Consider the following 23,734-nt stretch of genomic DNA (forward strand, 5'->3'; position numbering starts at 1 on the left):
CCTTAAAGTCTGAGTGTCTGCCCAGCCCTGTGTGTCCCTACGTCCTGTTGTTTACGTGCAACCTGCAGAAGGCGGGGTTTTCTGGAATGTCCATGTGACATCAAAGCTGAGGTTTGCGAACTGCGTCTTGTCTGCTCACCGTCATGCGCAGGCCCCGCGGTGCGTGGGGTCGGCGGTCTGCAGCCGTTGCACTCTGTAGGCAGGAGCCTGGACACGTGGTTCTTCGGTGAAGGGCTTGCTAGGATCTTTCTAACATGCTGCTGCAGCTAAAAATGCGATTCTAAAGACTATGCCAAAACACCCCCCAAAATATTTATGCTATAGAGACAGGAGAGGGACCCAAAATAGACGCAGCAGAAATATAACCAGGCAAAAACATAAGCAGGTGGGACGGAACCCGTCAGAACTGTACTTGGCAAGTGGAGGCTTGGAGAGTAACCACCTTACTCCCCGCATTAGTTTTCAATTAAGCAAATGCTGTGTTTGTTTTGCTTGGAAGGAATCATCATTTGGTGAAAGTTTGTCGGGAAACATTGTACCCACAGACTGACAGCTCAGTAAATGTGGCCCAGCGGCTGGCAGCGGGTGGAGGAGGCTGGACACAGGGTAGCGATCGTGCCCGGGCTGGTGTGGTGCAGTGGCTGAGCACTGACCCATGAACCAGGTCGTCACGGTTCGATTCCCAGTCAGGGCACAGGCCTGGGTTGCAGGCTCCATCCCCAGTGTGGGGTGTGCAGGAGGCAGCCGATCCATGATTCTCTCTCATCATTGATGTTTCTCTCTCTCTCCCTCTCCCTTCCTCTCTGACATCAATAAAAGTACATTAAAAAAAAAAGTAGCGACGCAGTGCTGGCTGAGCCTTCCCTGACTTTCTGAACAACTGAAAGGAAGAGGAGCCGTTCCTCTCCAATGCCGGGTAGGACCACCTGCGGGTCTTTGTGGGATCGGGTGGGTCCTGACGAGGGGCCCTGTGTGGAGGCGTCGCTACAAGCGTGAAGGTGCCCAGGGCCACCAGCCCAGGCAGCCCCGGATGTGCCTCCCTCCTGGGTCCCGGGGGCCCCGGCGGGACCGCCCTGCTCTGAGGAGTAACAATCCCCACGGCGGCCCACACGCCATTCGTGGCGTAGCTGAGAGACAGGGAAGTTTCCTCGCAAACAAACCCATCCCAACCCGTCATTTCTTTACAAGAAAACACGAGGGAACAGAAAGGAGCCGTGAGCATGAAGGCAGACTCGGCAGACAGTTTATTCCACGTGGCGCGAGTTCAGGCATCGACCCCACAGCCAGAGGGCCTGCTTCCCTCACACACTCGGGGCCCAGGACGCAGCCCCTGCTCTCGCGCCGCCGCTCCTGCGCCTGGGTTCAGCAGGCTTCTTCGTTTGGCACACACCCACACCCACACCCACAGAAGGCTTTGGGGAGGGGGGCTGGGGCTGTGACTGCCCCCCTGAACCAAAGGCACTTAACGTTAAAGATAAAGCTCAGTAGAGTCGCCCACGGACTTCCCGTGTGTTCAGAAAGCTGACCTTAAGCCCACGGTCACAGCGCATGGGAGTCATCGTAACAGCGTGAACGACACCCTTGTCCTTGACAAACAAAGTGCAAGTGACTGTAAGACTCGGGGCCACGCCCACCTTCCCCAGAAGAACCCGAAGAGACTGACTTTACATGATTAGAATTACGCAAGGTCACCCGTGGGGAAGAGCTGAGAAATGCCCTGCCACAGACGCCCCTGTGCAATCACTACACACTCTGACATGTAGAACCGGGAGCCGCAGAGGCCCCAGCTCCCCCTCCCTGGCCGACGGTCACCGTGGACCTGGGGTCTAACCCCAGACAGCGCATGCGGAGAGCACAGCCCCCCGAAGCCTCGCTCCGGGCTCCCTCCACCCCCTCCTCTTTAAAAGTCCCCCAAAGGGAAACATGGCAATGGTCCCGATCGCAGCACGACAGTCACGTGCTGGTGCAGGTCAGTGATTTGGTCTCACAAGTGGTTCCTTTGGCAGATGGCGGGTCCGCCCCGCCCCGGGTGTCTGTACACGGGTGGCCCGTCCTGCCCAGGGAGGCTGAGCGTGGGTGGGACAGGCCTTCTCCTGGGCTGGGGCGGCTCTGCTTGGGCTCAGCTGGTGATGGGCAGGCGGTCGGCGGCGCAGCGGAATCCCAGGTTGGAGGCGGAGCTGTCGGGGGTGTTCTGGCTTCGGGCCGCACAGCGGTACCTGTAGCAGTAGGACTGCAGGGAGGAGAGAGGGGAGCACAGGGACCTGTAGCTGTAGGGCTGCAGGGAGGAGAGAGGGGAGCACAGGGACCTGTAGCTGTAGGGCTGCAGGAGGGAGTTTGAGCAATAAGATGTCGGTGTGAGCGCCACTCAAAACAGTAAAACATCAATTGACAAGCAATGGTTACCATCTCAGACTGGCGGGCAGCCACTACACACCGTGTCTTTATGTGACAGTTAACGACCCAGGGCAGTGTCGTGACCGAGTGTTAAATGAGAACGTCAGGACACAGCACTGCGTGTGGTGGGATCTCACCCGAGGAGAAGGCGAGAAAAGGCCTGGGGCTCCCACGCCCACAGTGACCTCAGCCCCCTTGGGTGGGAGTCTGTTTCCCAGGCTGAGCCGTGTGGACGAGCTCAGAGGGCAAGCTTTGCTGGAAACAGTGACAGAGGGTAGTCAAGGGTCTGGGCGTGTGCGAACGGGACCAGAGGTGGGAAAACCCCGACGTGCTCTGAAGACAGGAACGTGCGGTCTGGCCGTAAAGCACGTCTCAGCCCGGGACGGTCAGGAGGGGCCCGTCACAGCCAGCGGGCAGGACGGCGGGTGCGGGAGCTCTGGGCACCGGGTGTGGGTAGGATGGGTGTCGTGCAGGACAGCGGGTGCGGGAGCTCCGGTACCGGGTGTGGGTAGGATGGGTGGCAGGCAGGACAGCGGGTGCGGGAACTCCGGTACCGGATGTGGGTAGGATGGGTGGCGGGCAGGACAGAGGGTACGGGAGCTCTGGGCACCGGATGTGGGTAGGATGGGTGGCGGGCAGGACGGCGGGTGCGGGAGTTCCGGGTATCGGATGTGGGTAGGATGGATGGCGGGCAGGACAGAGGGTGCAGGAGCTCCGGCACCGGGTGTGGGTAGGGTGGGCCGTCCAGCTCGGAGGCTGAGACCTGAGACGGTGGAGACGGCGATGTCCAGGGCAGGAGGTTTACTGCCACGTGTTTGAAGCCCGGGACACAGAATAACTCCACGTGGGGAAGAAACAAATAAAAGTCACCAAAAAACTGGGTAGAATAGGGATCAGTCGTTTTCTTCAGGAAGCAGAATGATGTTATTTGCACTTTTATGTTGATTATTTGCTTTCTAATTTTAATGCAATGAAAATGTCTTGTTTGTATAACAAACAAGCTTAAAATTAGGGACAAACCTAAGGGCTGGTCCTTTTTTAGGTCACCGCAGCCCCAATAACTTCGCTGAAATCAATAAAAACATATTTTAAAAAAAGAAAAAGAAAACCTCCCATGAACTAAACAATGCGCAGACGGAGCCCGGTCCGAGTCCCTGCGATGAGCTGGGGTCAGGCCCTCGCAGGAGACACGGCGGTAAGCGCGCTCGCTCAGGAAACACTCACACGCAGGGCGTTTCGCTCCGAGGAGCGGGAACTGGGGAGGAAATGGCCTGGTTTCGAACGTCCTCGCGGCTCTTCTCCCCCAAGCCTACTTTCAGCGCCAGAAATGGTTATTAATGTGAGCGCTCTGCGGGGCTGGAATATGGGTCATTTTACTAATTAAGAGCAGGGAGAGGGAGTGGAGGGACCGTGCTCGCCGTCTCCTCGGAGGGGCTGACTCCTGTGAGACTGAGCTCCGTGTCCTGCTAAGAAGGGCCCAGGCTCGGGAACAATCCACTGAAGACCCGGACCTGCTCCCGTTGGGCCCTGAAGCCAAGCGGGCGGCAGCGTGGCTTCGGCGAGAGGAGGACTCTCAGGGCTAAAGGAAGCTTCAGGGTAACTGTGGGTCACTGTACATAAAACCATCGCAGGAAACCACAGCAGCCAGGTCTGGGGCTCCCCGCGTCGCTCTGGCCACGGACAGTAGTGCCTGCGTGAGAGCCTGGTGTCGGGCGGGCGGAGGGCTGCCTCCACGCTGGGGCCAGGCCCAGCCGGTCCCACGGGATGAATCTACCACGTTCATCATGACGGGCTCTGGACCACTCCCTCTGGGAACTGTCCTGAGAATGTCACGCGGCTAACTCACTGCACCCTCCGAGCACCAGGGGCCGCTGTTGCGAGGGTCTGACTTGCACACCTGAAGGGAAACTGAGGCACGGGGATGCTGAGTGCGCCCAGGCCCCTGGCTGGGAAGGGGTGGTGGCAGGTGACAGCCTTTTCCATGCACCCTGGGCTCCTCTGGATGCCAGGTGCCCGTTCTCTCTGTGCCCCCTTCTCCGATGGAAGCTGGGAGTCAGCAGCAGCGCTCACTGAGCCACGCACACGGCCCGGCCCCGGCCAAGGCCGGCCCGGCTCAGCAGGGTGCCACCATTCACAATGAACCACACGACTCCTTCCTTTTCCCGGCTCCCACCTGTGCTAAGCCGTTTCCAGGGCTCTGCCTTACCAGCCAGGGATTCGGTAGTGGGACCCGCATTCAGAGGAAGGGGAAACAGCCTAATGACAGCAGAGGGGACGGCGAGGATGATGGGTTGGCGGCAGCAGCTCTTACTGAGTCGTGACCGTGAGCGAGGCCCTGAGCCACGTGCTCACATGTGCGGGTCCATTCATGCCTCGTGAGGACCTTACAGTAGGTGCAACTGTGACGCGCATTTTACAAATGTTTAAAGTGAGGCTTAGAAAGGCTAGGTCCCAAGGGCACAGACGAGCAAGGAGCAGTTAGAGGACTTCAACCCAGACCTGATTCCAGAGTCCACATCTTAGTTTCGATGTCAAAGTCCTTAAAATGGTTACTCAGAACACCCCGGTCCTCCGCCGGACCGAGCACCAGCTCCGACCGGAGTCTCAGCCCACGGCAGCCCCGCCCTGAGGCCCGCTCAGCTCCGAGCCCACTCCACACCCAGAGCACCGGGTGCTCCCACAGTCCACCCGCCCACCTCTGACCTCGTCTCCACCGAGAACGCAGGCACGCACATGCGTCCCGACTCAACCGGGGCGTGCTCAGGCTCTCCCGCTGGAAGAGGACACCCCCCACCCCCCGGTTCACGGGCCACAGGTCCCTCAAAGGTCCAGATGCCACACAGGGGACCTGGCTGACAGCAGGCCGTTCACAGCCTCTGCTGCCGGTGCCATGTCTCCCCGCGCCCGCGCCCAAGCCCGAGGGGATTAGGACTCTGCTCTGGCTTCCATGGGGTCGGGTCTGCATTAGCAGGAGCAGGGGCATGTCAGGGGCTGAGCTTACAATGGATGTGTGCACCCGCCACCGGACACCCCACAGGGCTCGGACTCACCTTATGGCACATGTAGGAGCCGCCTTTCTTCACCCGGTCCTTCCCGGAGGGGGGGCCCTTCTGCGGAGGGAGGAGAGCTCCTAAGTCCAGAGCGCAGCTCCTCTCGCCTCGGACGGAGTCCGTTCAGTCCCACCAGCTCCCTCGGGGTGACCTATACCCCACGTGCACTTCCTCCAGGGCCTTGCGCCTGCACCCCTGTACTCCCCAAGCCCCCTCCAATTCCCATCTGCTCTAAGGCCCAGCCCCACCTCTCAACCCACAGCACTTGTCGCCTCGATGACCGGGACACTGCAGCGGCGCCCGGTGTCACCCCGACATCACCCCGTGACCCTGCTCCCCCTGATCTGCAGTTACCCGCACCCTCACTGGCCTGCTCCACCAGCCGCCGGCCTCTCTGAATTACGTCTTCACATCCTACTGTGGGACTCTAATAAACCCTTTGCTGACTGAAGGAAGGAATTTGCTTTTTATTTTATTTATTTCTTTATCTATGTATTTTTTTTAAATATATTTTTATCGATTTCAGAAAGGAAGGGAGAGAGATAGAGATAGAAACATCAATGATAAGAGAGACTCATTGACTGGCTGCCACCCGGGCAAGTGCCCTAACTTTGACCTCCTGGTTTCTAGATCGACGCTCCCGGGCATACATGCTGCCAGGTGAGATCAGAGACGGACTGAGCGTCCCCCTGGGGAAGCCCTAGACTAACGCGAGAGCACCAGAACCTCCCCCCCACCCCCAAACTACGGAAGCGAGCCCCGCGTGGGGCCTGCGGGCTATACTCACTGGGTTGAGCGCCTCCTCGGCAGAATGGCGCACGGCCCACCAGTCCGCCGTCCACTCCCATGCATTCCCCACGATGTTGTACAAGCCGTAGCCGTTGGGAGGAAAGGCATCGACCTAAAGAGACATGCAGTCATGCTCCTCATCTCACTCAGAAACCTGTGTGTCACCCTGGCTGGTGTGGCTCAGTGGATAGAGCGTCGGCCTGTGGACTGAAGGGTCCCAGGTTCGATTCCAATCAAGGGGGCGCATGCTGGGGTTGCAGGCTCCATCCCCAGTGGGGGGCGTGTAGGAGACAGCTAATCAATGATTCTCTCTCATCATTGATGTTCCTTTCCATCCCTCTCTCCCTCTCCTTTCCTCTCTGAAATCTATTAAAAAAACAACAAAACAAAAAAACAAAGAAACCTCTGCACAGAAACACACCAGGAGCTGTAACTTCCAAGTCTGAACACTAATTTCCCCCCAGCAGTCCCAATACCATGTGGCCAGTGCACAAATGAAAATACAAGGAAGTAGGAGCCGCTTTCCGGCGTGGCTCTCCAGGGGAATTCCGAAGCCCAAGGGGAGTCTGCACACGTCACACGGACGGAAGCCAGCACAGCTACTCGTCATGAGAGACCAGCACTGGCCAGAAGTCGGGTCTGTGTCTGACGGGGAGCGGAGCCCACGCTGGACCCAATGTGAGCTGTCCTCAGCCGAGCTGTGCGGGCCACAGTGTCTCAGCACTGAGTCCCCACGCCAGCTCTGTCCCCGCAGCCAGCACCACTGACCCCGTCCTCAGCGTCGAGAGCAGAGTGGGCGGATGCACCGCATGCTAACAGGGCCCAGGGCAGAATTCCCCTTTGAATTTCCCCCCTTATACTCCTCTCTCACAGTTTCTACAGCACCTACCCCGGAATCGGAAAGGAAACACTGCCTGGTCGGTCACTAGCGTCCGCTGTGTGCACAGGGCTGGACGTGGGGCAGCGCGTGGGGCAGCGCGTGGGGCAGCGCGTGGGGCAGCGCGTGGGGCAGCGCGTGGGGCTGGACGTGGGGCAGCGCGTGGGGCAGCGCGTGGGGCAGCGCGTGGGGCTGGACGTGGGGCAGCGCGTGGGGCAGCGCGTGGGGCAGCGCGTGGGGCTGGACGTGGGGCAGCGCGTGGGGCAGCGCGTGGGGCAGCGCGTGGGGCTGGACGTGGGGCAGCGCGTGGGGCAGCGCGTGGGGCAGCGCGTGGGGCAGCGCGTGGGGCTGGACGTGGGGCAGCGCGTGGGGCAGCGCGTGGGGCAGCGCGTGGGGCAGCGCGTGGGGCAGCGCGTGGGGCAGCGCGTGGGGCAGCGCGTGGGGCAGCGCGTGGGGCAGGGGAGCGAGGCGGTCACCCACCCCTCGTCTCGGTCCCCGGGGCCGCCGCCTCGTCCGCAGCCTCGCTACTCACGGGCGCGGTGCCGCGGAAGCCGTCCTCGCCGGTGTCGGTCACAGGGAACTCGCCCTGCCAGAGGTTGGCGTAGTGCTGGCCCCGCGGCTGCAGTTTGTTGCCCCAGGGGAAGAGTCTGCGGGAGAGACGCAGGTGTCAGCCATCAGCCCGGCCACGGGTGTCAGCCCGGCCCACGGGTGTCAGCCCGGCCCACGGGTGTCAGCCCGGCCTACGGGTGTCAGCCCGGCCCACGGGTGTCAGCCAGCCCACAGGCCTCAGCCCAGCCACGGGCATCAGCTGCCCACAGGCCTCAGCCTGGCCACGGGCATCAGGTGCCACACAGGCCTCAGCCCGGCCACGGGCATCAGCTGCCCACAGGCCTCAGCCCGGCCATGGGCATCAGGTACCACACAGGCCTCAGCCCGGCCCCGGGCATCAGGTGCCACACAGGCCTCAGCCCGGCCATGGGCACGGGATTCTGCACTGAAGTCGCCAGCAGGGATGCAGTGGAAGGGAACACCGCTCGTGTGCTCTGAGTGAGCTATGTGATCTTAAATCCTAAATGTGTAAAAATAAGCAAAGCGTCTACTCAGGGCTTTGTAACTCCCACACGGCTAGTTCGCGTCCAGGTCCCACCCGTCTCCCTGGGTGCTCCCTGGAAGCAGTCGCGGGACTACGGGGACTGGCGGAAGCTGGGAGGCGAGCGGGCTGGGCCCACAGGGCAGGGCCCGCACCATGGCCGCACGTTTTAGAGCAGCAGTTCTCAACCTGTGGGTCACGACCCCTTTGGGGGTCAACGACCCTTTCACAGGGGTCGCCTAAGACCATCAGAAAACACATATATAATTACATATTGTTTTTGTGATTACTCACTATGCTTTAATTATGTTCAACTTGTAACAATGAAATTGGGGGTCACCACAACATAAGGAACTGTGTTAAAGGGCCACGGCATTAGGAAGGTTGGGAACCACTGTTTTAGAGGCTTCGCTGCTCTAGGAGCTTTTCCCACAGCGAGTTTCCAGGCTCTCGGCTCCTGCAGCAGAGAAAGGCGCTGCTTCCAGAGAAGCCTGAGTCAGAAAACGCTGGCGGCCGTGGCCACGAGCCCTGGGAGGCCTATGCCACGCCAGCCTGGCCTGCAGACGCCATGGATGCAGGAGCCACCCGCCCCACACCCGCTGACCACTGGTCACGTCGCAGTAACCGGGGCACAAGGCAAGCCCAGGACGGAAGCCTGGGTGTAGAGTGACTCTCTCACCAGAACCAGGCCCAGATCTGGAAGAAGCCGGCACCTGATTGGGCAAGACGGGCCATACCTGTCGTGCAGGCCCCCGCGGCAGCTGTACTCCCACTCGGCCTCCGTGGGCAGGCGCTTCCCGGCCCACGCGCAGTAGGCAACCGCATCGTTCCAGGAGACGTGCAGGACCGGGTGGTCCGGCCTGGAGACAGCGAGCGAGGAGGGAGTGAACTGCAGGGCACAGACCAGCTCAGCAAAGCCCAGTCCCCTCCACCCTCGATACTGACGCCATCCTGGTCCCCAAGCAAGCCCCCCCGCAACACGGGGTTCTGACTCCCCAGCTCCCAAAGGGTGACAATTCCTCTTAGAAGCACACTCAGACCCATCATTTCTTCACTGTGCAGGCTCGCCCAGACCCCACGGAGCCTCACTTGGATGGTGGGTGTGGAGAGCCTCCCAGCCCGCCTCTAAGGAAGAGGTGCTCCCACTGCAGGGTGCTGTCAGCCCCTTGGGGGTTCCCACAGCTGCCTGAGCCAGCTCAGACCCACCAAGGGCTAACCAGGGCAGGGGCATGAGGCCCAGCCATTCCGGCCACCGCAGCAATCCTGTGGGAAGCAATTCTGTGGGTCTGTGTACCCCGAGCCCCTGCGGGATTGGCCGGGACTCCGTGGGCCCATGTAGTCTTAGCTCCACCCCCCACCCACACCCCCCGCGACAAGGCCTATCCTGGGCCCTGTGTCCAGGCCCCCAGCCTGCCGCACCTGCTCTCCCTGTGTCTGCTGAAGAGCAGCAGCTGGCTGCCCCACTCTGGAGTCCAAGTCGTTATATTTTCTAAGGGTGCAGAGGGTCGAAGGGAAGGAAGCCTGAGAAGACAGGGACAGGCATTCCCTGGGCGCTGTTTCGAGTGGCCTGCGCACTCCTCGTCAATTCCTGTACCTCCCTAACTCCCTGCAGGAACGTACCCTGATCCCATTCTTCAACAAATGCTTGCTGAGTGCCCATTAGTGCCAGTCACTGCCCGTGGAACTGGTAAGAGATGCACTTTTCATGGCTCAGTGACTGAGAGTCAACCTAGGAACCAGGACGTCACAAAGTGATTCCCGGTCGGGGCACAGGCCCGGGTGGCAGGCTCGATCCCCAGTGTGGGGCGTGCAGGAGGCAGCCGATCCGTGATTCTCTCTCATCACTGATGCTTCTACCTCTCTCTCCCTCTGAAATCAATAAAAAGATATTTTTTTAAAAAAAGAGATGCCCTCTTCTCAGAGGATGGATTCTGGGTAAAACGCATGCCCTGTGGGTTTCCTTCTCCCTCAGCTTTCTTCTACCGTTAAGTTCAGGACAGATGCTGACTGGGAGCGCAGAGGGCAGTCACCCTGAGACCCAGTCCCGCGTGACTGGCCCCTCCCAGCTTGTCCCGGTGGAGGCTGCCACGCCGGGCTCCGGAGGCCTCCTGCCACTTGCCCAGGGGCTGCGCCCCACGCGGAGCTCCATGTACACCGGCCCCGGCAATGAGGGCAATCACCAGGAATGTGGTCAAACCAGGGCTGGGAGCCCCCGGAAGTGGGCCAGGAGAGCAGTGTCCTTGGGCCCGAGCTGCTCCCCCGGGCTGAGCGCTGCTCTATTTCTGCTGAGATAATTACTTCCTCGCCCCCGAGACGTGCTCGCCCCGCTTCAGCGGAGTCTCAGTCAGCGGGTCGCTCCAAAGTGTGTCAGCCCCGGATGGGGGACAGGAGCCCCGAGCCAAGGCCTGAGCATGCACAGGGGCCACCTGGCCGGACATGCTTCTCTGCAGTGTCCACAGCCCTCGGAGAGGAGCGGCGGCAGGCAGCAAGGTAAACCTGCCAGGAGGCGGGCGACTGGCCCGTCAAAGGGGCGCCTTCAGACAGGACGCGCGAGGGAGGAAGGCGGCCCCGTAAGAGCCTCCTGCGAGCGGTGCAGTGTCTGGGGCCTCAGGGGAACATGCTATTTCCTGCCGCTTTGTCCCAACCTCCAGTCCGAGCGCCGCCCTCCCCCGCAGATGAGCACCGCACTGTCCTCGCAGCAGCAGGGAGCAGGGATCTGCCTGGGACGTCGCCGGGAGAACGGCCCCTCACCTGTGCAGGACAGCCGAGTCGGGCCCCTCTGGGTGTCGCCAGCTGGCGCCTTTCACAGGTAACCACCAGGGAGCAGCCGCCACCTCAAAGCAACCAGAGGAGCCGGGTTAGCAGCGAGGCCGCAGGAAACGGCTCGGCACGCGCTCAAACGCGCCCACAGTCTCCATCCAAACGAACGCCTTTCCCAGGACGTGGGAAATAAAGACTTGGGCGTGAATAAATCTCTCACAAAGAGGAGCCGTTCATATTGTACAGCACGGCGGGGCGAGCACTGCCCCCCGCAGCCCCCAGGAGATGCGTGTCATGACGCACCTGTTCCTGAGGTGGCCATGGCTTCCAGCGCCCCCACCTGCTGACCTCTCCTGGACAAACCCCAAGTTTACAGTCTCTGAGTGGGGCTCCTTCTGTAGGGGAGACTCGGCCTGGCCCGTGGTGGTCCTAGCGGTGCCACCTCCACTCCCCCTGGCGCTGAGGCTGCCTCCTCCGCTCCGGGCTGCGGTGGCCTCTTTGGAAGGGGAAGGTGTGGCCTGGTGAAAAGTCCCGTCCACGCTAAATGGTGGCTGGTGCGTAAGTTTTCTTAGAGCCGCTGACCCCCGGGCACGCCTCCTGCTCCTGGGTGGACCTCATCTCTCCACAGAGGTCCGCAAGGCCATCGCCGAGGCCTGTAGGGGCGATGCCAGGCCGATGTTATTTCTTCACCCAAGTCAGACCTCAGAGGGCCCGGGACTCGAAAGGGCACCCGAGGACACTTGAACGGGGTTCAGATCTGCGCCTCTGGGACCCGCCAGGCCCGTTATCCTGTCCCATCGGGCCCTCGCCTCCAGGGCTATCGCGCTTCCTGCTTCCTGGGCAGACGCCACACACCGACTCCCAGGTCAGGCGACACCTGCTCTTTTCAAAGGCAGACACACGACACGGCCGTGGGACGTGCTCCCTTCTTATCTCATCCAATCAGCCAGCCGGGCCTCCCGAGCAGCTCACTGTGACCCCGCCTCACCCCACGCCCAGGCGCGCTCTCCCACCTGGACGGGTCACGCCAGGTCAGAGCCGGCAGCTTCCAACACCAAGTGCTCCGACAGAGGATCCCCGGCGCCTTCCTTCCTGACAAGGACTCACTCATGGCGTGAGTGCCACAACGCCCCCGTCCCAGGCAGATCTGGCGAGGGACGGGCACTTGGACAAACACCCACATCATGTAGGGAGATAAACTCAGGAGAGGCAGGCATGGGAGCCATCAGAACCAGCAGGTGGAGGAACCCAAGTCCGGCATGCAAGACAGAGGGCATTTCGGGTGGACGTCCCAGGGCAAGCCGAGCTGACCACACACGGCGAAGGTCTGGTCTGAGCTGGGGACAGGCAGGCCCTGCCAGGTGCTTGGCCTCAGGTGATCCCAACGCATCCCATCCCACCTGCAAGGCCCCGTCCTCCAGGGCCTCCTCCTCCCCAAGGTCCTCCCTGACCAGCCCCCCACTCGCTTCCCGGCACCCTGTCCTCGCCGCCCCCTCCGCAGCACCTGCCTGGGGTGTCCCTGCTGAGACTGCCTCAGCTGTCACTGCGGGCGCCACGGATGCCGGGCGCTCTTACTCTTCTGAATCTTTTCAAGCAGATGATGCATGTGCTATCAGTTTTGTTCCTAACATATTTGATATGAAATATTCATAAATCAGGTAAAAGAAATACAGTAAACTGGGTTCCGGGTCCATGTTGCTGCGTCCCTGGACTTCGAGACTGAGGCCAGGGAGGGACTTCTGTGCCAGTTCTCAGGACAGCATGGCCCTGGCAGACCGTGGGCATCTCTAAACCAGACGCATTTCAGCCAGAGAGCAAACCTTCAACCCGAGGCAGCCACGCTCACGTCCATCCCCATAGATGGCAAAGCACAGGCCCGAGACGGCAGACACAAGCAGGCATGAACCCAGGCTGGGCCTGTGCGCCGGGTGCAGGGCAGTGCCACTCACCGCCCAGGACGGCCACCGGTGCTGGACAGCCGGGGCCACGCCGGTGCCGCTGACACGCGAGAGCCGCTCAGGTACTTACCGCCTGCTGGATGCCGGCCTTCACCTGCTCGCTCAGCAGGCCTTCGAAGACGAAGGAGTCGCCGAACTTCTCAGCCTGCGGGGAAAGGGACAGGACCCGGGCGGGGTGTCATCATGCGTGCCACCCGTGCCATTTCTCGGGTCCAGTACACTGAGGTCTCGCCTGACTTCCCGGGGAAACAGAAATGGCCTGCAGCACCCGGCTTCCGACCCGCGGGTGACTGTCAGACACCGTCCCCTCAGGCTCTGCGGCTGACACGAGTGCCGCCGGGAAACGGCTTTGGGAAGGTAACTGCTCCTGTGACAGAAAGCCAAACCCAAGTTTTCAGATAGTTTATGACACACTAGCCCAGTGGTCAGCAAACTGCGGCTCGCGAGCCACACGCGGCTCTTTGGCCCCTTGAGTGTGGCCACGAAGTTTCAATCGCACTGTACGTGCGCGCCCGCACGTGGTATTTTGTGGAAGAGCCACACTCAGGGGCCGCAGTTTGCCGCCCACTGCACCAGCCCCTTTTCATGTGGGATTTCCCCACCGAGCCCTGTCCTTGCTCTTCCCAGGTCCAGCCGAGAGCATGAAGGTGCAGGGTGCCGGTGCCCTGACACGTTCTCAGCCACGAAGGTGTCCACTGGGCTGACAAGGGCCGAGCACCGACGGACTCCGTATCTGACGATGTGCCGTTAACACACTGTCTGGGTCCCCATCTACCTGCTCACTCTGTGCACGTGACCCTCTCTGCAGGCACACACCCGGCCCTGGCTCTCTGTGACGCTACAGTCCTGGGTTTCCTCCCCCGTTTCCACTCTTCCTGCTTATCTCCTGAAACACACAGGCTCCTCCTCCAGCCCCCAAACGCCGCTGCTCCCCGCCCTGCCCGGCCCACAGCCTCTCGGGCTCCGGCCGCCGAGGAGGCCAGGCGGCTTGTTGCAGAGACTGGCTCTGGAGGTCGGGGTGAGGCCAGGAACCTGCACGTGAGAACAGGTCAGCGGCCGGTTCTCCGTCCAGGAGACCACTCTCTGGGACACAGCACGTTCCGAGGGACAAACTCCCAGTGTCATGGCTTTAATGAAGGAGAGCACCTGGTGCCTCTGACACCGCCAGCCCGGCCAGTGCTGTCCTCACGAGACACCGCCTGCCACCTGGGTCCCTGTCCCGGCATTTCAGGCCTCACGAGTACCTCCAACTCCTTCTCCTAAAGGAGCTCTTCTCAGCACTTTTTCTCAACCCCCACTCTTCCTCCTGGGCTCTGTGGTCCCAATAAGCCTGCACTCCTAAGCCTTCACCACCCCTACCAACACCTACCAGTGCCATCACTCCTAAGCCTTCACCACCCCTACCAACACCTACCAGTGCCATCACTCCTAAGCCTTCACCACACCTACCAACACCTACCAGTGCCATCACTCCTAAGCCTTCACCACCCCTACCAACACCTACCAGTGCCATCACTCCTAAGCCTTCACCACACCTACCAACACCTACCAGTGCCATCACTCCTAAGCCTTCACCACCCCTACCAACACCTACCAGTGCCATCACTCCTAAGCCTTCACCACCCCTACCAACACCTACCAGTACCATCACTCCTAAGCCTTCACCACCCCTACCAACACCTACCAGTACCATCACTCCTAAGCCTTCACCACCCCTACCAACACCTACCAGTGCCATCACTCCTAAGCCTTCACCACCCCTACCAACACCTACCAGTGCCATCACTCCTAAGCCTTCACCACCCCTACCAACACCTACCAGTGCCTGTGCACCTAAGCCTTCACCACCCCTACCAACACCTACCAGTACCATCACTCCTAAGCCTTCACCACACCTACCAACACCTACCAGTGCCATCACTCCTAAGCCTTCACCCAACACCTATCCAACACCCACCAGGTGCCGGCTTTGGACTGAATGACAGAGCTCAAGGTCAGTATTAGAGGCGTGGCCCGCCCTCATCGTGCTTACATGGGGGCACAGACAAAAACCAAGCCAAATGGAGAAAATAGTGACAACTTGACTTGACCTTGTAAGGAAAAGAGTAGCGAGAAAGGCTCCTTTCGCAGACTGAGCAAAGGGGCCTCCGAGGGGCCGTGTAAGCCGAGATGACTCACGGATGACAGGCAGCCAGCCACGCACAACAGGGGCAGGCGCGGGGCCAGGAAACTCCGGGAAGGGGGAAACACAGGCCCCTGAGCTGAGAAAGAGGGGCGAGTCATCCAGGAAAAGAAGCAGGAGCAGCCACGAGAGCAGGAGGTGGGCTGGGAAGCGGGGGGGGGGGGGGGGGGGTAGGGGGGGTAAGAAACTGTGAAGTGGCTAAACCAGGAGGCAGTGTGTCCAGAACAGTCCTTAACCCTCCTTGCGTCTGGACCCCGGGGCAGAGTGAAGCTGACAGGACCCCTTCTCAGGGTGACATGTTGGATGGATAAAGTAAAATCAGTACGATTACAAAGACAACTAGTTCTATCAGAATATTCATCACATTTGTGCTACAGTAATATACATGTGGTCTGTATTAATATATTAAATACGACCTCGTGGCAGGTCCAATTTCTAAGGAGGGGATGAAAGCGAACAATGACACGATGTCTGTAACAGCAACAATGAGACAAAGTGTCTGGTTTCTGTGGGCGACAAAATCACAGGTCCTGCTACTCCTGTGGTTGGTCGCCCGTAACTGAAGGAAACGCGAGATCCCAGGTAGAGGGTAGAAAAGACGCAGGAGTAACTTCCCCATCCGAGCTTCTGGCCGTCCTAAATGCTGCGCCTCCCGTCTTCACGGAGAACCCTGGTCTAAGCTTCTGTCCCTGGGAGTCAGTCGCCTGCTAACTTCATCGCACTGCTGAGGAACCTGGCCGAGAGCAGCCTTAGGCCACAGGAAGCACGGGGTCTCTGCTTCCACAAACAGGCACAAAGAGACACAAGCGCTCTGCCCATTTTAGGAAACGCCCGAGAAGCACAGCAAAGCGAAACCAAACCTGCATGCTGCTTCGCTGTCGGCATTCATTTTCAAGTTATTTTTAATTTTAAAAAAAGACAGGGACTCCACACGCTGAGGGCTAGGGTGGCGTCCTGTGGTGAGAGAGCAGGGAAAACAGGCACCTATTGGACCCGCACCATGGAGACGCTCACAGTAACCCCGCCCTGGACAGCCTCCCTGTCCCTTCTCCCAGTCAGGACACACCTGCTCAGAACCTGGCTTCCTGATCCAGAGACCACAGCAGGAGGCCGCCCTGACTGCCAGGGGGTCGCCTACGAGTCACCAGGCACTGGATTAAACCAGGAAAACGCAAAGCTGCCTTTCAGCACCTGTCTCTTGGGAAATAGGTTTCTAAAACAACCAAACTGCAATTTTCTGAGCGGGAAAAGTGGCCTTACTTGACACGTGGTCTGTTATCCCAAAAGGCCCGGCGGGCATGGGCGCCGCGGGCAGACCGAAGCACTAACACGTACAGCAGAACAGCAAAGGGCACAGGCGCTGGGCCACACCACTCACACTGGCATCCCAGCTCCCACCAACCAGCCTGCGAATCAGGGCACGTCACCCTCCTAAGCCTCAGTGTGCTACCTAAAAGGTAACCTACCTCTCGGAGTTGCTAGAATTAAGTTAGACGCTATGTATGCAAAGAGCTTAGCACAGTGCCGGGCCCACAGGAAAAGTGGTGGGAGAGCAAGCTGTCCCTCCCCACCCTGACCCGTTACCTCGGTCAGGTAGCCGGTGGCGTTCACGAACCTCTCGAAGTCGGCGTTACTGACTTCATAGGCGTCCATGTAGAAGGCATCCACGGTGACTCTCCGGGCGGGCGCCTCCCCATCCTGCTTGATCTGAGGGTCATCCGTGCCCATCGTGAACACGCCGGCAGGGATGGAGACCATCTGCAGGGGGGGAGGGGGGGAGGCGCCCAGCACACAGTGAGCCCCCGGGATTGAGCAAACCCCACGGGCGGAAATCACTGTTCAATACACCAAGGAAACGGAAGGACCAGTCACAACAAATGCAAGCTCTTTAGAAAAGGGGTTTCTCTGGTCAACACTCTACATGTAAATGTGAGGGCCTGCGGTGGAGGCGGGTCTGGCTACAGCCCAGCCCCAGCCTGCCAATGACTGGAGCGGAGGGTCATGGAGAGCATTCCACATCAGCATATGCGGGCTTTTATCCTTCAGCACCCTCCAGTTTCTTGTGAATTATTGTTAAAAGCAAATGTAAAAATGCCAGACGAAATGTGTTTAAAAACCCACGGAATGAATGCGGGCCTCCCATGAGAATGGAAATGCCTTAAGTCGCTGGGATGGAAAATCTAAAGAGCCTAAGGGACCTTATGCCCTTGTCCCAATTATTTCCTGATTGCAGCTCCTTGGTTCCCATTATCAACAACCCCGGGTTCCTTCTTTGTGTTTCCACTGACTGTCTTTGCTAGCCTTCAATTCCGTGCCTGTGTGTCCCAACGAACATGGAACTATGTTCAGTTATGACATGTGGGTCATAAACGTCCTATTACTTGTCTTCAGAAATCAGGCCTGACCACTCCAGTCCCCTGCTCCCAACAACAGAGGTCACCGGTCCTGCCTGGTCTCCCAAACGTCCATCCCTCCAGCCTCCCCCCTCCTTAAACGCCAGATACGGCAGTCGCCTCACCACTGGCCTCCCTGTCTGGCCTCACCCTTCCTCACACTCCTTGCTCCTAAGCCCTCGCCCCTCCACTCACTCATCCGTTCCGCACACCCTGGACCCTCCACTCACTCATCCATTCCCCACACCCTGAAGCCGACCGAACTTCCTGAAAGGGCCAGGCTCCGTCCCATGCGGTTTAGACAGCTCTGTTTGTAACAGGAAGATTAGAAGCCACCTAAGTGCTCCTCAGCAGAGAACTGGCCCGGAGAGCAGCTGCTGGTGACCAGCCCTTCCCGGCCCACGCGCGGCGGTGCCAGGGCCACCGGGACGGCAGGGCCGGGCCCTCAGGCTTCTGCAAGAGGGACCCACAAGCGAGCGATCAAGTCAGGGACGCGGAGGCCGGGTTCCTCCAGTCAACGAGGGAGGAACCAGCCCTTCAACCCCACCCGTGACTTAAAATTCTGAGTATTCATTAATAAGGCAGGGAAAGGGTCGGGAAACTGGGGGTGGGGAGGATGAGGGGCAGCTGGCCTCCAAGTAAACCCCCGAGCGGCGCGCAGCCCCGGCCGCGCGGCCGAGCAGCGAGGACGCCGCCTGGAGCCCGGCCGGGAGGGGCGGCGTGGGTGTGGCGGCCACCTTTCCCCGCCCCCGCCTGCTCCTGCCGGCCCCCGCCCGCCCGCAGAACCGTGGACCCCACACGCCGCCCGGGATCGAGAGCGCACCTTGGCAGGCGCGGGAGGCCGCGGGGCAGCACCCGGGCCCGGCGCGTTCGCCTCCCGGGAGTAGCGGTGCGCGGTCGCCGCGCTGCCGGGGACCCCGGGCCGCTGGGGGGCGCCGCAGCCGCACGAGCCCGTCCCGACCTCTGCGCCCGCCGCCGCCCCGCCCGGCAGCGCGAGCATCGGCAGCAGGACCACCAGCGCGAGCGCGGCACGGCGCCCACCGGCCGCCCCCAGCGCGGGCGCAGCCATGTTGTCCCGGGCGCCACGTGACTTCGTGGGTCACGTGGCACCGCCCTCCTTAAAGGGGCCGGTCCCACGGGCTGACGCACCTTGGAGGTGACTTTCCTACTTGCTCGCCACTTCTCTCCAGCTGCCTCGTTTTGGCCGCGCTCCTAGGCCCTGCTGACGTCAAAACATGACAAAAACCCACAAAAATCCTTCTGGCCTTCCACAGACTATGCGCCCCGTTATTATTTCTTGGTTGAAAAAATTGTGATCAAGTTTACTTAGCACTCGCTATGTGCCAGGCACCATGCTAAGCACTTCACTCTTTGAAAGTGCATTTAGTCCTCACAACGACCCTGTACGCAGAGCAATTAAGTGACTTGCCCAAGGTCAAAAATGAGATTGAAACCCGCTGCACTGGGTCTCATAGCTCTCTATGGGGCAGGTACAGCATTTTAGCATTCGATGCTATATCCTCCGTTTCTAGAACAAGGCGAGGTATGTATAAGTGCTCCGTAAATACAGCGGGGCCTTGACTTACGAGTTTAATTCGTTCCGTGATGGAGCTCGTAACTCAAATTACTCGTATGTCAAGTCTTAAAGTGAACGAGTGAGACACGTGATGCTGGGCTGATGTTGTGGCGTTCACTGTGACGTTTGCTGCGCCAACTAGCGGTGGGGTATCTGAAGCTGGCTCTTAACCAGAATTTTAGCTCGCAACTCAAAGCAAAAAATCGGCCGAAAGATGGATCGTATCTTGAAAAACTCGTTAGTCGGGACAGTCCTAAGTCAAGGCCCCACTGTATTTGTTGAATGAATGAATGAATGAATGACCGAAAGAATAAAAACCTTCAGACCCTGAAAAGACAATATCTGAACATCAACATTCTCAGATAACAGTGCTCAGAACATTTATAAGACCCACCCCGGAGGTCAGGGCCTTTGTCCCAGCAGAAGCTTGCTGCCTGGCAGTATGAAGCTCATGCAGACATTTAGGGTGTGACTCCCCCTCCTCATGCCAGGAGGGACAGCATCTCCACCCAAGGGTTTGCGAAGATCCATTTGAATTCAGTCAACAAGTGTTTACTGAGTAGAGTGTTGCGGAGCACGAGTCCAGGCACTGAGGGAACAGCAGGGAACAAAACAGATGGAAATTCTAGTCCTTGTGGAAATGACATTTAAAATCTTTTTTAAAATGTGAACTACTTTGAGCATTGTTTGGTATCTAGGAATAGCTCAAAATTATTAGTTAGCCTATATAATAAAAGGCTAATATGCAAATGACTGAGTGGTGGAATGACCGGTCACTATGATGTGCACTGACCACCAGGGGGCAGACACTCAATGCAGGAGCTGCCCCCTGGTGGTCAGTGTGCTCCCGCTGCTCAGCCAAAAGCCGGGCTCAGGCTGGAGAGTACAGTGGCATTGGTGGAAGCCTCCCCCGCCTCTGTGGCAATGCTAAGGATGTATGACTGAAGGCTTAGAGGGCCTAAGCCTTCAGCCAGACATCCTCCCCAGGGCTCCTGGACTGTGAGAAGGCACAGGCCAGGCTGAGGGACACCCCCCCCCCAAGTGCACAAATTTCATGCACTGGGCCTCTACTGACTATTATAATTATCAACCTATTTAATATATAAAATGAGCATTCCCATGTATTTTTTTAATAATTGGACACTTTCCCTTGTGTATTTAGACAGCAAAAGTGAGAAGTCCCAAGTGGCAGCAACCTTTTGCCATGTGCTTCTCTCATGAGGCGTTGGTCAGAGTCCTTGAAGTCACCTGATTGAAAGCCTACTCATTTAGGCTTCTTCGTTTCGCTAGTTTGTGCTGCAGCCAATGAGGGAAACTTATAGGGAGAACTTTTCACTTCATTTTCGTTTGCTTTTTTTCTACGTTTCTTGCTCGGATGGTTTGGTCTTCTCTCCCTCCTTGAAAGTGCCAAGAAAAAGGGCTGAAGGATCCTTGAAGAAAATGCAAGGAAGAAACACGTGTTAAGGACACACAGAACAGGAGCTGCAGAACACGGAATAGTCCTATTTCAGAAGGGGCGGGGGCGCAGCCAGGAACAGAACCAGAACCCGAGCGTCCGCAGCAGGTGCTCTGGGTCTGCCGCGAGCGCCGAGTGCACTGCCACCTCCCCGGGCCTGTCGTCCCGCACTCGTGGTCCTTCCCCGCCCCTTGTTTCGCCTTCCTCGCTGTCTCCTCCATGACTTGTTTTTAGTTCTGCTTCACAGCTTCTGCTTAGTCACAGTAAGTTCCTGTTTCCAGGTCGCTCGTGACCCTGCGGCTCGCACACTCGGGCCCAGCCTCCTCACTCCGCGCTCACGTGCAGTGAACACCCCAGACGCCACTGTTTCCCTTGCGGGTGTCACTAGGAGGAAGCCCCGCCCACCCGGCTCTGCTTCTCACGCCCCGCCCCCCACGGGCAGCCTATGGCGTGGCTGCACTTGAGTCCTCTCCGTTCCAATCCGCTGTGATTAGAAGTTCAGGCAAAAACAAACAAACAAACAAAAAAAAACAAAACTGGCTGCACGTCCACAATGATTGGTGGACCTGCCTGCCAGTCAGCGGGTCTGGGGCGGGGCCCGAGAATTGGCATGTCTAACAAGTTCCCAGCTGGCCGCTGACGGTTCCTCTGGACGGGGCACAGGACTGGCAGACGCTCCGCTATTGCCGCCCCTCCGCACCCGTGCTGGGCGGGGCCTGGGTCTCTGAGCAACGCGGGAGGCAGGACCAGCGGCGTGATTGACGTCCCCAGTACAACCTGTACTCTTCCTTCTCCAAACTTTCCACCCAGTTCTCTTCCTGATGTTCCTGAACCGTGGCGATTGGCGAGAAAGATGAGAAGAAGCCAGAAAGGCACCGAAAGAGATTTAGAGCAAGAAAAAGGTGCTTCCCGCGCCTCTGGAGAGAGAGGGGGTGGGAATATCGTAAGAAATCACAGTGCTGGTTCGCCTCTAGGTCCTGGCTTCGCGGAGCGTGAGGTCGCAGAAAACGCGGGAGAAGGACGACTCCCCACTTGTTCAGGGAGGAGCGCTCCCCTATAAAGGGGGAGCGTAGCGTACGTCTGTCACACTAGTATCTGTGTTTACAGCTCAGGCGCGCATGCAAGAGCAGCTTTGCTTTTAGGATCCATTTACTTTGGTGAAAGTGAAACGTCAAGATGTTGCCATGAAGGCAGTGCATTAGCACAGGAGGCTGCCTATGAGACACATCAGCGTCTGCTGATGTTTGGAAGGTACAGGTGTCTGCTACACTTTCAGGCTTCAAACAGTGCTTACCCTATAAAGGAACGCCCAGTCCCCGTAGCCACCCTGTTTCCCCTGGATCTGTGGCCTGGGGCTTGGCGATCAGGGAGGAAGTAACCCTTTGCTGGGAAGATGAAAGCCTTGCCTGATATGACAGAGTCTGGCGTTAGAATGAAAGGCCGGGCTTTGGGTCCCAGTGTCTATGGGGGAGACTGTAGGTCTAGTCACTGCGCTTCTCGGAGCCGAGTTTCCTATCTGCCTACGTAGTAACAGCATTTTACAGAGCTCAGTGAGGTAACTGTAAGAAGGGGAAGAAACGCTGGTTGGTATGATTATGTATCACTTTGACTCTGAGGCGCATGTCCATCCCATTGTATTGTTTCTGAAATCCAGAGGGTGGGCTGTTCGGGGAGTTCAGAGGAATGCCTACTGCCCAGCCCCTGGAGGTCTCGAGGGCCCCTGGAACCCCGGGAATTCGCAGCCCTCCTGAGAGACAGGAAGCCACGGTCCCTGCCAGGTAGCCGGAGTTGTGTCCCAGCTAGACCCCGGTTCCCCAACCACAGCCGCAGTGCCTTCGGGCCTACAGAGCTTCTCTAACTCCAGCACCCCTGGGAACCCCCCCGAGGGCGGGTTAAAACACGGCATGCTGGGCCCTGTTCCCTGAATGTCTGGTTCAGTAGACCTGGGGGGCAGCTCAGAAACCATCTCCCACACCTGCCCAAATCCCTCCAGGTCTCCCACCCACGGAATAGCATTCCACTTTGCCACTGCAGAGGTCTCCCGGAGGCAGGAGTCTGAACAACACGCTTCCCGCACAAAACAGGGTAAAAAGGAAGCAGAAAGTTTTAAACTCTTTTGAGAAAATGTGGCTCACAATAGAAAGAGGAAACTCATTTGGGTGTGATGCAGTGGCTCTAGAAATGAATAAAAGCAAACTGGGCCAGGAGCAGATTAATTGGAAAATAATTGCAGAAAAGGAAAAGGAACTGTGCCGCTGGGCCCTCTGGGAAATCTGACAAAAGTACTGGTTGGGAGGCTCTCTCCCTCCCGGGTCTGGGATAACTGGTGTTGCAAGAATGTGAAACAATGTAAGTCACCCTGGCTGCCTCCACTGTCCTGGACCAGGAGTCCTGTCTTTCTCCAGGTCACAGCAACCTCAGGGCGGGCGGCCACTGGGAAGCCAGGACGTTCTGATGATTCCCCATGAGAAAGCCTCTCTGGTGAACTTGGCCATGTGGATGTGACGGGGGTAGAAACAGAATGCTGGGGCCCAGCTAGAATTGCAAGATATATTAATCCTGCTCTGTTAACCAGGACTGGTTTGTTCTGATTACAGAAGGCACATTCTAACAGGGCTGGGAGGTGCAGGTGGGACCTGGGAGCTCACCTGGAAATACAGCCCATCCTCCCCCTCAGGGAGCTGCCTATGGCCATGGGAAGATTAACAACCTGTTGCAGAAACCAGAGCTGCCAGCCCTTTGAAGACCCCCCGGCCTTTGTGTACCCACAGGCCTGTGCAAATCTCCAGCCCCCATTCCCTGTAAACTGCCCATGTGGCCTACCCTTTGCCACCTTCCCCATGGAACCTCTGTCCTTCTACCCGACATGAGCAGCCGGCTTACGGGGGGCGGGGGGGGGGGGCGGCGGAGCAGATTCTGTGGGTGACCCACTGCCCTCCCACGCTGCCGGCAGGATGGGAGTACACACTCGTATATGATTCAACCCTGTCTCCGCTGAATTGGCTCAGTAGTGACAGGCAGCCCGGACCCATTGATTGTCCAGTTACAGATGGGCTAGTCCAGGGGTGGGCAAACTTTTTGACTCGAGGGCCACAATGGGTTCTTAAACTGGACCGGAGGGCTGGAACAAAAGCATGGATGGAGTGTTTGTGTGAACTAATATAAATTCAAAGTAAACATCATTACATAAAAGGGTACGGTCTTTTTTT

At 58.7% G+C, this 23,734-nt stretch overlaps 1 protein-coding gene across 10 annotated transcripts in view; it reads right to left on the reverse strand.

Annotated features, from left to right (window-relative positions):
- Positions 1-18,581, reverse strand: part of SUMF1 (sulfatase modifying factor 1) — a 100,210-nt gene extending 81,629 nt beyond the window's left edge. For 2 of the 10 annotated variants that reach the window (XR_013996804.1, XM_081106278.1), the window contains exons 1-8: positions 18,317-18,564; positions 16,685-16,858; positions 12,989-13,063; positions 10,952-11,034; positions 8,938-9,060; positions 7,591-7,757; positions 6,232-6,345; positions 5,445-5,504 (exon numbers count right to left, since the gene is read on the reverse strand). Coding sequence is in view for 9 of the 10 variants with exons in the window: in XM_081106278.1 (XP_080962404.1) it covers positions 5,446-5,504; positions 6,232-6,345; positions 7,591-7,757; positions 8,938-9,060; positions 10,952-11,034; positions 12,989-13,063; positions 16,685-16,858; positions 18,317-18,562 (1,041 nt within the window). In the remaining variant the exon portion in view is untranslated. Of the gene's footprint in view, positions 1-1,210; positions 2,276-5,444; positions 5,505-6,231; positions 6,346-7,590; positions 7,758-8,937; positions 9,061-10,951; positions 11,035-12,988; positions 13,064-16,684; positions 16,859-18,316 lie in introns of those variants that run through there. The other 8 variants (XM_081106281.1, XM_081106282.1, XM_081106280.1 and 5 more) reach the window with 7 other exon arrangements.
- Between the last annotated feature and the right edge of the window lie 5,153 nt (positions 18,582-23,734).

The sequence above is a fragment of the Myotis nattereri genome (assembly GCF_964212035.1).
Source record: "Myotis nattereri genome assembly, chromosome: 14".
NCBI lineage: Eukaryota > Metazoa > Chordata > Mammalia > Chiroptera > Vespertilionidae > Myotis > Myotis nattereri.